Source organism: Mustela nigripes, chromosome 4, assembly GCF_022355385.1.
Source record: "Mustela nigripes isolate SB6536 chromosome 4, MUSNIG.SB6536, whole genome shotgun sequence".
NCBI classification, from domain to species: Eukaryota; Metazoa; Chordata; class Mammalia; order Carnivora; family Mustelidae; genus Mustela; species Mustela nigripes.
The window spans coordinates 139,378,803-139,392,791 of NC_081560.1; the positions used below are offsets into that span (position 1 = coordinate 139,378,803).

The 13,989-nt window shown below is 36.1% G+C and overlaps 1 protein-coding gene across 7 annotated transcripts in view; it reads right to left on the bottom strand.

The window, feature by feature from the left end:
- Positions 1-655: 655 nt before the first annotated feature.
- PPP3CB (protein phosphatase 3 catalytic subunit beta) overlaps positions 656-13,989 on the bottom strand; it is a 54,928-nt gene continuing 41,594 nt past the window's right edge. Inside the window, exons 11-15 of one of the 7 annotated variants that reach the window (XM_059397792.1) lie at positions 12,322-12,348; positions 10,175-10,256; positions 8,474-8,571; positions 3,710-3,739; positions 656-2,271 (exon numbers count right to left, since the gene is read on the bottom strand). In XM_059397792.1, coding sequence (XP_059253775.1) covers positions 2,093-2,271; positions 3,710-3,739; positions 8,474-8,571; positions 10,175-10,256; positions 12,322-12,348 — 416 coding nt within the window. In that variant the 3' untranslated portion in view covers positions 656-2,092. Of the gene's footprint in view, positions 2,272-3,709; positions 3,740-8,473; positions 8,572-10,174; positions 10,260-12,321; positions 12,349-13,989 lie in introns of all 7 variants that reach the window. The other 6 variants (XM_059397791.1, XM_059397795.1, XM_059397793.1 and 3 more) reach the window with 6 other exon arrangements.

Below are 13,989 nucleotides of genomic sequence, written 5' to 3' on the forward strand. Positions count from 1 at the left end.
GGACTGCTATGTATGCAAGCTGATAATACAGCAACTGCAAGCTGTAATAATCAACAATTTGAGTTCTATTTGCTACCTGGAATAAGGCAAGTATATACAGTTCAAATTAAATGAATGCTTTGTAAGGTGCCTCTTTTATAATTATTATTGAAAACTGTTAAGTCATTATATGATATTATAAAATGTTGAGCAATATCCTAATTTCCCTCAATTTGCAAAATTTCATACTTATTTTGATTATGGAAAAGAAAGGAACGTGATGGCAAGAAAATACAGTATCATGAATATTCTTTCTCTTATTGTTAAAACACCCAATAAATTCCCAATACTACTATAATAAAACTCTACATAGTAACATTTTCTTTCAACTAAAAGTTAAATGAAATAGTGATTTTAAATATTAGATTTAGGAGGCCTATAATAGGCACCCAAAGTACTCTAGTTTTCAGTTATTAATGCTTATGTAAGACAAATGTAACCAAAGTTAAAAAAAAAAAGGAAATTTATGAAGACAAGAATTTAATTTATCAAATTACCATGAACCATCCACGAGATAATCTCTGAAGGCTATATATCCCAGACCTATTAACAGGATTTTCTGATTTGCATGACGTCAAATCAGACTACATGTTCCAAATAAAACCCAACACAGAGATAGGAGCAGCGGCCCATGCATGGAATTTATTGTGTGCTACTGTTTATAAAATACTCGAATAGTCCTGCACATGCATAATATTTCCAACTTAGACAGGAGACCATACAGGGTGCACTTTCTGGCAAACAAAACAATAAATGGTTCCGCTGCCTGGAGCTCTGAGTTGTATTCCAGGGCATGAGGGAAGCAGGCCACCAAAGTAAAGGGAAATACCAAACTACAGTGGCAATCAATACAGGTCAATAATTGTGAAAAATTAGCACATGGTTCCATTTAGTTTAACCAAGCAGTTCTGTAACTATCAAAAGAAAAGGTTCAACATGCAATCTTGACTTTTATGCTTCCACTAACATCTGAATGATTGAACAGAACCATTGCTTCTATGCTGCATTGCTTAATCAAAAACACTTCCAGAACATTTTAAAATTTCCTTTGCATCAAAACATAAAAATGATAGAAAGCCAGCAGCAAATCACCCTGGTGGCTATTTAAGCAACTTGAGTACTCACAATAAACTAAAATTTCTCATAACATCTAGGTAACCTATACATGTCGTACCTGTACATCATAGGTCTATATATTAAATATTTGCAAAATGAAAACATGCATACACAAAATACATCAAGTTTTACAGACATGATTTGAATTAAAATTTACTTTGACAATGTACAAACTTCTTTTAAAGTACCTTAAATGAGTAATTCTGTAATTCTTCATAATTTTGAAATTTAGAGGTTTTCTTCTTAAATCTCTGGGGTGTAAATTTCAAAAGATCTGGGCAAAAAAGATTCTAAATTAGTTTTTGGATTTGTGTTCAAGAGTGTCTGCCTAGAAATAGGTTATGCATTCATAATTGAAAAATACCAAGACTATATTACAGAATTAGCCACATTTAAGAACTATAGACCTGAGGTCAGCATTTGTATAAATGCCAACTGGTTTTCTCAGCATTTTGCCCATAATTCAAAATACAGCTTAGTAACCTCAGAAATGTATTTTAAGACCATGCTAATTCATCCTTTAAAGACATTTCATGGGGGGAAAAAAAGTCCACATTAGCTCTTAGGATTGCATTTGAAGTCATGGTTAAAAAACAAAATCTAATTCTACTGAGGGGAAAAGAAATCTCATTTGTAAACTTAAATGTGTGAACCACAAGCATAAATGGAGGTATAGTTGCCCTCCACTGGAAATTGCCCCAAGCCCCTTGCTCACTGCCCTCCACCTTGGCAGCGATGTCTCAATCTTATCAGATATCACCACATGTCCCAGGGCCCTCAAGCCTCCATCCAGGAAGGGGGCTGGGGTCTCAAAAAGCACAATGGTTTCTCCAGAGGGACTGTGACATTTACAGTCAGCTTGGCCGACCCCTCCAGATCCTGGGGGTGATCTGTCCATTTGGGGCCCGAGATGTGAGAGTCCCTGGGAAGCCGTGGGTCACTGGGCACTATGGTTGCCAGTCCCGTGGTTCTCAGTGGCATGTGCGGTGTTCAGGGAATTGAAACCATCTTGCTGTACAGCATCTTTCCGGGGTGGCATTCTCTCATTGATCCTATCCAAACCCTTTGCCTCTTCAAAACTGCAGATTCTATGTGGTGGAGAGAATCCTCGTATTGCTTAACAAAATGCAAATTTGAAAGTCAGTAATAGAAAAACATTTCTGAGATTTCACAAACATAATTAATGATTTTTAAGAAGAAAGAAATTAGCTGTATGTAGCAATATTTAAATCTTATTTTAACTGAATCCTACCCCCATTCCAGACTTCCCCTTAAAATGTGAAATCTTTAAACCTAAATATAAACACAATAGTTTCATAGATGAAAAGTGTTAGCATAGCTTTTAAAAGAGAACTCACAAAAATAACCCTTCCCTGGCCCCCAAATTAACTTATAGGCAATGGTCTCAGGGTCTCAGTCTGACTTCTACTATACCAAGTTTCTCCTACCTCAGACCTTAAAATCACCAGTGACTATCACAGTAAGGCAGCAACAAGAGTAAGGGCAAGTGAGGAGGCTAAACAAGGTTAACCTTGACATACAAATCTGTACCAAGGGCTTGGGAGGAGAAAGAGGCAAACTATGTTAAAATTTAGCAGATCAGAACTATCTTGGAGGTCAAGGTATCATCACCCTATCACCACCAGAATGAAATGAAAAAGGTGGGAAATGCCTCCAGGAGTTAGATCTGTATTTGGCTGATAGTAAAAAGTATTCAGTTTCATATTTTTAAGAAATGTCTTCCTTAATTCAATGGCCATTCACTGCATGTTCTTTGGAAACCCAAATCAAAGTAAATGACAATCCTCCTCCAATTGTTTTAATTTCTCATTCACTTCATCTGGAATGATGCTTTTTCTACTATTAAACTGTACATACAAAAGATTTCCATACCACTGGTTATAATCTGGTTGCTTTATAATATGTGCAATTCCTGGGACTCAAAGTCTGTGCATGTGAACCAAATAAATGGTTGGAACAGCAAAGCATTTAGTGATGTTATATCAAGCCAACATATGATATATATGAATAAATGTTATCAGCAAACTCTAGGCCAAACAGGAAAAAAAAAAAAAATCATAGTGACAGCTCCTGTACTCTCAGGTGAATTTCTGAAAACAAGTAAAAACTAACTCAAACCTATACCTAGAGGGGGTTTCATTTGGGGGAAAAATTATCTAAATAGCATAGAAACATGCAAAATGTAGAATAGACCTTTCTTTGCAACTTCAAATGCTATAATAATATAGTATAACATGCTGTACTCTAAAGAATTCAGGAATGGTAAATGCTGGTTGTGCACAATACTGGAAAAGGGAAAAACCAGATTATCACTATGGAAATTGGTCCTTGTAATTTAAAAAATTTTTTTAAAAAGGAAAAGAAAAGAAAGGAAAAGAAAAAAAAGAGGAATGTGACTATTAAACTTGATGAGTCAGTGAGCCTGATTCATCTTGGGCTGTGCAAACTAGGAGTAAAACACACCCATAGGACATTCTCTGATGCCCACCCACACACCACAGATCTCTGCCCAGCGCAAGGACTCTGATCGTACCTTTTTCAGCCTCAATAGCCTCAACTGTGGCTGTACAGAAGTGAGCAGAGGCATGCAAAATGAATGAGAGAGATGAGAAGGGTCATATTGTACAGCAGAAAAGGCAATGATCACGTAAAATATCACAGTATCCCATACTACATCATCATTTACAATTTAACATAAATAGTAACCATATTAGAAAGCCCCATCCAATCCCCCAATTCCTGACACAGCACAGTTTACACACAGCACTATGACAACACCGCTCAGAGCACAGAACACATGGACCTAATATAAACACAGACACCTCAGCACCCATGCAGATGCACTCCGGTATTAATTACCTATTGTGAATTCAGTATTTTGATGGCCTTAGAACTTTTCAACATATTTATTATATCACATCCATCACAATCACAAGGGAATTCTCTATGGTTAAATTATGATGGCAGAATTGTAGCAGAAGAGCAAACAGAAGATTCTCCCCCCTCCCCCATCTAACTGAAACAATTCTCATTATCAATTGTTCCACAAGATATAAAGTAGAAGGGTCAGTAATGCTTTTCCTTTTGCTTCTAATTCATAAGGCATAGCAAAAGCTGCAGACGTCAGTACGGCCATAATGAAACTTAAGGGCTATAAACCTGGTGAATTACTCTAAGCAGAACAGTTCTGTAGCTCTGTTGATTATGGATAACCTAAAAAGACCCTTCTTGTCTTCCAGGAACTTCCTTTCTATTCTAACACTGGTGTCCCAAATATCTAAAGATATTAATATCTATAGCCTTTTTAAAAAGCTATTTATGTTCAGTTTATCATGAACTCAAATCTGCCTCAGGTACTAATAGCATGCATTCTCAAATGAAGATAAAAAGGACAATATATATCTTTTCAAGCCCATCTACCAAGAGAGGAATCAAGATAAAAGTGAGGTCTTATAGGCAATAAATCCTAATTACTGTATGATATGGACATATACATAGGTCATATAAGGGAGAAATGCACTCAGTAGTACAGCTTGTCTCTGGCCCATTTAAAGAATCACAACATTATTTAGTCATACATTTTGTAGTGAAACATCCTTTTGGTTCATTTCTGGGATCAAACTGTACACAGCACTCACGCTGAGGACTAGGATCAAAGACTGCAGAGGACAATGTTGCCTGACAATATTGCAAATTCTCCATTTTTTACCCAAAGTGCACACACTCAGAATATTTATAACAATAAGTCCCTCCTTTCTATTTTGCTTCTTCTAAAAGGCCAATTAGAAATAATAAATTTTAGAAATAATAAATTTTGTCCAAAGCAGTTATTAAGGTGAAAGAAAGCTGATTAATCTAGGGAATTAAAGTAGATCTAAATTAGAAATTCATTAATCTTAACCAGATAGTAAAGTGAGTTGGGGACCCAAAAAAAGTAGGATGAACACTAATAAAAAAGAATGAACTTTCCTTAACTGTTAAACTGTATCACAAATCCAAGCAGACATACTTATTGTATACCCACTGTACAAATCACCATTTTAAAAAAACCTAGCTCTGTACACCTGGAATATATTCTTTGTATCTTCCCACACAGAAAACTGGGATAAGTGACCCACCTCTTCTTGAATTGCCCTACAATTTCTATTCTTCAAAATATGGACTATTTTCTTTATAATTTAGACACTGAATGGGTAAAAAAAATAAATGCCTATCAGAATGTTTTAAAGAGCTTATGGTAACAGAAGTGATTTTATATGAAATATTTCATAACTTGTATTATATATGGGAATAAATTAAAAATAAAACCTGATATTACTGTAAGAATTAGTATCTGAGTGCATCAGTAGTTCAAAAGTCTATTAATAAATTTTTCAAATTATGAAATTTAACAACATACTTCTGAAACCATTCTATTATAAGTGAAAGCATGTTCTAGGTCAAATGATATTCTCTTCTCTTTCTAGAAGCTTCTAAATGCTCCTAATCCTTTTGAGGACACAAAATACATATCACACTCAAAATTGCATACCATGTCAAGCGTGAATGTTTAAAATTGAATAAAAGGTCATTTGAAGCTTAAGCATTAAGCTGAAAAGAGATTTTATAATTGCAAAGTTCAATCTGAAAGACACTGTTTTTCCTCTATTTGTTTTCAGTTTTATAGGGCATTCTGACAGGGCCTTAGTAAGTTTATGTTCAGCGCTGTCACAAACTGTGTTCCTCAATACTACATGGGATAAATAATGAAGAAGAACTTGGCATTACTTAAAGAGATGGCCACATACTTTCCCATATATGTCCTGGTGAAGGTAGCATTATAGGGCTAGCTCCCAAATAAATTTCCTTGAAAAAAATGTACATAAAATATATCAATTCCTATTCCAAAAGAGCTGTGTAGTTTGTGAAAACACTCAAGAAATCTAAATTAAGGTTATTGAGAAGGCAATTGGACTATTTTCTGAAGACAGGACTGAGGTATTAGAATTTGAAAACCTTTTTGTAATATTTAACTCTGAGTTATTCATATCAGAGAACATGTCTACTATGATATTAGAAAAAAAATTTAAATCACTCAGATGCAGCTTCTGTAGGAGTCTTGTTATGTGCTTCAAAATGGGTTTATCTTATTATGCTAGGAAAATTGCTCCACACTATGAAGAGCCATCGCTGGCACAGCTAGGGAGCTATCTAGTTTCCCAAATTAGACCCCTTAAACTCAGCACTGTCCTGTAATTCACTCTGTGGGAATACAATCCCTATAGGAAAGCTGTCCTTCAAACCTTTCCTGCAGCTGGAGGTAAGGTCAAAGTTGGAAGACTGGGCTTCAGGCTGCATGCAAATTAAGAATGAGAAATGCTGAGCTGCCAACAAAGCATGTAATTAGCAGGTACTAATTGTGACATCTGAAAGAAAGGTTTGCTGTAGATACAACATCAAAGTAATAATATATCCAAGGATAACGGAGATGACTGCACTGGAGATTTATTAAAGCATAAGGCCTTTCATTTTTTTCTTTCATGAACAAAAAAGAGAAAGAATATAACATATTTCAAACTACTAAAGTTCATCCTTTTCTATTAACACTTGTTTTTGCTAGTTTTATTGAATGTTTAAGGGCTTAGTTTTAGCGAAATTCTTTTTAGCTCCCTTTGCTAATGTCTATAATATAGTAAGAAAAATGAAGAGCAAGGAATATAAAGAAAATCAAAGCAGGTTTTCTTTTAATAAAAAAAAAAAAAAAAAGGAAACATCACTCAGAATGAAAATTTGAAACTATCATTTTAAAACATAGCTGTACTTCTCACATATACCGTGGTGGTAGCAGACAACACACTAACATATAAAATAGAACATGTATAGGCTAGAAGGAGAAATTATTTACTACAGGAAAAATGTGCTTATTTATTTAGGCATTTATTATGAGACTGAGTGAAATGAGACTGTGAAAAGTCAATCTACTTTAAATCTATTCAAAAATTTGAATTATTTATTTTTTGTTTTAAAAAAATTCACTAATTTTAACACCAGGAAGAAAGTTAGTCATGACTGAAGAAAACATCAGATCTGTTCCTGCCTGTTTCAATAGAGCACTGACCCCTGGAGGGCTGTCAAAAGTGGCTACAATAAAACATAGATTAAAGCTATTCCATATCACATTTTTTGCTTTCCAACCACAAGGGAAAGAAATCTAGACTTTGAGTTTTTGTGTATACTCTAAAACATTCACATCACTCTTCTATTTAATATGTAATGGGCTTTCAAAAGTTAACCCAGTATTTACACAAATATTTACGCCAAAAAAATAAGTTTTTTTTTTAAAATATAAAATATTCAATGAGCCAGATTACAGGAATGCTTTACGTATAATTCTTTTTATTTTCATGCAAAATAAAGGCACACTTAATAACACCCTTTCAATTTTGACTTACAGGATTTAAGTTCAACCCCTTATAACAATGACTTAATATCTAACGTTACATTCATGTTCAGAATGCACAAAGTACAGCAACAAATGCAGCAAACCTCAAAACAAGGTGCTACAAAGTTGCTTCTACATCAAAAGACAGACAAGCGTCTGGAAGAGTAATTTAATTTAACATACTTTTACAGACATACAGCTAACCTAAAGAAAGACAGACAGATTTAGGAAAGCAGCTACATCTGCAGAGGAAGAAAACAGCATGTTACAGACAGTCAATTATACATAGAACATTTGACAAACACCACAGAAAACAAACTTTGGCATCATTTACCAGGGTACAAAACCTTGCACAAATCTTTTGGCAAGTGAAGTGCATAAGTAATGTTTGGGGCCCAAGCAGACTGTTAATTCTAAAATTAAGTATCTGAAAATATAAGCATAGTCTAATACAATTACATAACTCAAAAAAATAAAAAATAAGAAACTTGGAATTACATTTCCATTTTAGTAATATGGATATCCTTGATTGACATTCTGAAACTGGGGCTTTTAAAAGAAAAGGGTGTATTAGACAAACAAAAATAAATAAATATTTAGACATTATGATATGAGCCGTTCCCATATCATTTCACTGAAAGCTGAGAGACTGACCATTATTTTCAGTTGAAAGTAATACCTATTCTATCAATTTTCTGCCCTGGTCATGTTATTAAGCAGACACTCCCTACCATATAGTATTCTGCCTGTGTCAGCTGCTGAGACAGGAACTAAAAAGCAGAAGGAATTCCCTGCATGCATTATGTGTATTGTTAGCAAAAGAGTGAGGTGTGCCCCAGTCCATCTGAGGCACAGCAAGTTGCATAACATCATTACCACTTTGCAGGGTCTGTCGTCCTCCAGCCAACACTCCACTAGGCAACATCCCTGTGGGAGTCAGGCCCTTGAGTGTCAGCACACTTTCACTCTCCTCCCTATAGCAAAGAGACATAACAAAAAACATCAGAGACTTCCAACAAGGGCACTTGGGTGGCTCACTGAGTTAAAGCCTCTGCCTTTAGCTCAAGTCATGACCCCCGGGTCCTGGGATTGAGCCCCACATCAGATGCTCTGCTTGGCAAGGAGCCTGCTTCCCCCTCTCTCTCTGCCTGCCTCTCTGCCTACTTGTGATCTCTGTCAAATAATAAAATCTTAAAAAAAAAAAAAGTTTGTAGGGGGGGCATGTAAAAAAAAAAAAAGTTTGTAGTTTAAAAGAGGAGATGGGGCCCAGAGGTTAGGCCATGTAAATAATTTATGACATTCAATGTTATTACCCAAAGTATTTTCCTCAAGTCCAAGATATTCTCTTCCATATTTTAAATGTTTGAGATAAGAGGGTACGCCTTACAAGTGAGGCATATATTGTTTTTCCTAAGAAGCTTTATTAAATATATGATGAGATTGATAATCAATGAGAATCATACAATTGAGAAAATACTTTTTTTTTTTTTAAGTTAAAGATTTTGGGGGCACCTGGGTGACTCAGTTGGTTAAGTGACTGCCTTCTGCTCAGGTTATGATCCTGGAGTCCCAGGATCAAGTCCCACATCAGACTCCAGAGCAGGGAGTCTGCTTCTCCCTTTGACGCTCCCCCTTCCCATGCTCCCTCTCGCGTGCTCTCTCTCTCTCTCTCAAATAAATAAATAAAATCTCAAAGATTATTTATTTATTTGACACAGAGAGACAGAGAGAGAGAGGGAACACAAGCAGGGGGCATGGGAGAGGGAGAAGCAAGCTTCCCACTGAACAGGGAGCCCAATGCAGGGCTCCATCCCAGGACCCTGGGATCATGGCCTGAGCCAAAGGCAGATGTTTAATGATTGAGCCACCCAGGCACCACAAGAAAATATGGTTATTTCTATAGCATAAAGTTCAAATGTCTGATATAACCAGTTTTGCAAACACATTTTTAAGGACTGACTCATTTACGTGTGCCTTTAAACCTAGTCTTCCTGAATTCACCCTAAGAAGATTGTGGCTCCAACAAAAGGAACTTCTTATATGGACGAGTAAGTCCATCAGGCATACTCTAAAAGGTACCCTCTCCTTATCCTACTCTAATTTTCAAGGTGTAGAACTAGTGCTTTCGGGCACCTGGGTGGCTCAGTGGATTAAGCCGCTGCCTTCGGCTCAGGTCATGATCTCAGGGTCCTGGGATCGAGTCCCGCATCGGGCTCTCTGCTCAGCGGAGAGCCTGCTTCCCTCTCTCTCTCTCTCTCTCTCTCTGCCTGCCTCTCCATCTACTTGTGATTTCTCTCTGACAAAAAAATAAATAAAATCTTAAAAAAAAAAAAAAAAAAAAAAAGAACTAGTGCTTTCATCACAGAAAGGTAACACATACTCCAAGTGAGCAATAGTAATCACTAGGGTCAAAAACCCTAGTTTCAAAGGGAACTGTATTCCCCTCTTCACTATATAAATGTAAAACTAACTTCTTTATAGGAAGAATGTTACTAAATTGCTTTTGGGTGTCTGCTTATAGCAAAGTACAATAAAAGAATTTCTGTAAAGCAAATAATCAGGAAAATATATCATTACCTGAGAACAGAGAAGACCCTTGCCATCTTGCCAATTGCTCGAATTTTGTTTCTTATGATTTCTTTCCGGGCTGCAGCTGAACCTACTTTCAATGGAATAAATAGAAAAAAAGACTCAAGTTTAGGGCATCCACATTTGCATCATTCTATTAACTATACCACGCTCATCTTAACCCATCAAACCCTCTGCCACCAGCTCACATGGAGGAGATTAGGTGAACTCATGCCAGAAAGCCTCTCACTCCTTCAATGTTTAACTTAGCACTGGTCTAATACTGGGGTCTGATACAGATACAAATGAAAAGTAATCCACAAACATGACTCTCACAGTACTGCTAGTCATTAAAACAGCAATGGGAAAGAAACTAGAACCCAACTTGTACCACAAACCAGAAGGGGGGAAAAAGGGTAACAATCCTATAGTCTTTAATTCTCATGAGGGCCTATGCATGCAGACTAACAGACAAGAATTGGTAATAACTCTGTATAGGCTTCTGTTATAAAAGCCTCTGACATGCAGGCTGGAAATATCCCATCTTACTAAGACAGAGTAAGTTCCTTGTTCAAAGTGGGTTTAAAAACAATGGTATGAGATAACTACTGTGCAGATGACGATGAACTAAGGACCATACCAGCATATCAATTATAATGCACATCTTAACCTCATGAACTAAATGTCCTCAAGATCATGCAAATATATAGTTCTTACATCCCTAGATGAGTATGACACAAGGAGAGTGAGCAATGAGAAAAGATTCCCTAAAAAACATGGCCAAAGGATCACTCATGTTTCCTCTCTACAGGGTTAGCTGTATTGCCTATCACCAACACAGAAGAGAATAATAGAACATAATAACTCGATCTTCAGTAAAAACTCAAAAGTTCTATCTTCCTTCCCCTGGCCTCCAGAAAGAACAACAACAGCCCAGTCTTGTTATCTCATATACAGCAACTAGAATCACTCTGGACCCAAGAGTGTGTGTGGTTCCTTAGAGCTGTGCTTCAGCATGATGAAAACACATAGAGAAGCACCATGGTTGAGGAGAAAGTAAAAGAAAGGCTAAAAAGACTAGACTAAAAGGGGCTGTAGATATACAGAGGTCTGAACAACCGTTAAGTTTTCTGGTGTAGAGCATCTCATTTAAAATTCAAGCAGCCCACAAATACCATATAATTAAAAACTAAGATGATGACTGGACCTTACTGCAAGGAAACAGAAAAGAAATCCAATTTCAAAGACAAAAACAAAAGACATATTTTAGAGAAAAGAGGCTCCATGACCATGTTTATGATGCTCCAAAGGGTAGTATTATGAGCACTGAAGCTACAGCTCTTGCAAGTTCAAAACTGCGTAGGTGCTATGGTACTATGCAGCTATTTTTAAGATGCAACAAAAAAAATTACTAAAAGTCCCAGCATCGTAGAACATTAGAATTTGAAGAGACATTAGGAATAATGCAAAGTTTAATCTCCTCATTTTAGAGATGACAAAACCAAGTTTATTAATGGTTTTGTCCAAGGACATAAGGTAACTCTGATTTCTTCGAATTAATTAACATAAACATTGATTTAAAATTGATGGAATTTTAAAAATAGCTAGACTGGGGGAGAGGAGTATGGGGATAGGAGAGGATGGCTGCAATGAGGTACATTCATATTTTCGGCCTTAATTTATATATCTGTAAAACTGAATAATATGTAAACTGTACTGATTTCAAGTTTAAAAAATCACTGGAATATAAAAACACTATACAAGTCAGGATTTTAAATCAGTCTACAAACACATCATGCATAATAGTAAAGTAAATGTCCACAGTAAAATTACTCTGGGGAATAAGACAGACAATCAAACACCCCTAATCATGCAGGGAAAAGTACAAAACATTACAAATAAGCAAAAGAATGAAATTTTAAATCAAGAGGAATGAAAAAGAGGGAAAAATATTTCCATGCACAGAAAGACAGATATCTTGGAATATGACTTCTAAAAACATCAAATTCTATCTCAGATAGCACTTACACTAAATTTGCACAAGGCCCAAAAGGACTCTGCATAAATGGTACTCAATGAATGTGCTAACTTACATGGACATGAGGATAACTTATGAAGTCATATTTCAAAACAGTGTTACTCTGTCTGGTCTGTACCTTTTTTATTGCCATATATGAGCCGTTCTTCAGATGGAGAGTCCAGAAAAAAGGAAGTGAATGATGGAGAAAAGGTGGTTGAGACAAATAAAAAGATAGAGATTTAACTTGGCAGTGGTACTGAAGAATGAATGTAGAAAGAAAGGGAGAAAAATGAAGGCCCTCATATTCGAAATTTGAAAAATGTAGTACTGTAGGATCTGGTGTTAAAAGAGGGATGCCACTGGGTAGGACTCTAAAGGAAAGATTTCTTAAAAGATATGTGGTCAGAAGAAATCATGGACAGAATGACTATAATATTTGATGAAAGTAGACAAATTAGGGACAGAAAAAAAAAAAACACGTGAAAACACATAAGACTGATAAAAGACTGTGCAAACAACAATCGCACATTTATACTGATACCCCTAAGGAAATGTGTCACCCATGGGAGTATGTTAAGTGAAGGGTAATGACACAAATGATATACAAACTCATGTGGTTCTTCAAGGACACCAACATCTGCAAAATCTGTAGTATATACAGAAAAATGTAGGTAACTTTATAAACTACCTCAATGGAAAATCTTACCCACTTAGAATAACAGAAAGGCTAAGCCTCCCACACTCCATAATAACAAGAACACATAATTTCGAACTTTTGCACATACTCAGGATCAACAGTATGTGCTTTCGTTCCCAATCCAATCTGGGAGCTGGAGGGACATCTTTTTGCAGAAATAGCAACAGACTGCTTCAAAGCAAGTAATAGCTCTAAGAGTAGGCAGCAGAAATGTTTCATTTGAGCTTTCCATATCCTCCATTCTAATGCAAAGATACATGATTCCATTACAGGAAATGCAAAGTTTTAGTTTAGTAAAACTGTAACACATGTGGATTCTGTATTTCCATTACCAAACTCAAGAAAAAAGATAAATATCTGAAAAAAACAGTATGCATTCTAAATATCACAGAAATCAGTGTTCAGAAATTTTCTTTAATGATTAAATAATACCTCTAAAAGGAATGCTCTGTGCACTTACACATGCAATGTTTTGTTTGAAGGCAAATTGTTTTGTTTAAAGGCAAATTTTTGCCTTTAAAAATAACTCCACGTATACATTAAACACCGCAGAATACCAAGGATCATCACTTAAGTCTTACTCCTTTACCCAACCAATCTCACCTTAAATATGCAAAAACTATTCTTTCCTTCCTGCCACTGGGATATCTCCATTCTTGCTCTCTCCCTTTCCCCACAGAAAAGCTAAACTCTTATTCTGCCTCCACAACAATACCTACACCATCAAGTTTTCTTTCTAAGTCAGATTTCTCCCTGTGCCCAGCTCACTGAATGGTTCTACTGCTGAACAGGAAAAAAGGAAGGAGAGTATGAAAGGCATGCTATCATAGTGAAAGGAAAGGAGAAAAGATATACAGAGTTAAGGGAAAGAAGTATGGGAATATGACTAAGGAAGGGAAATAAACCCAGTTCCAGCAGCTCTTTTCCCTATCCCATCCTAGTATCTACCCTAATCTCCCAATTCCTCCATTCCTCAATGGTCTCCCCCAAGCCATTCTCATTCTTCCATACAAACTCCCAGATTCATATTCTTAAAATTTTCTTGGAGTATCTACTTCTAATATTTGGTATGGAAGGGTGAACAAATGAGGAGTAATTATACCTGCT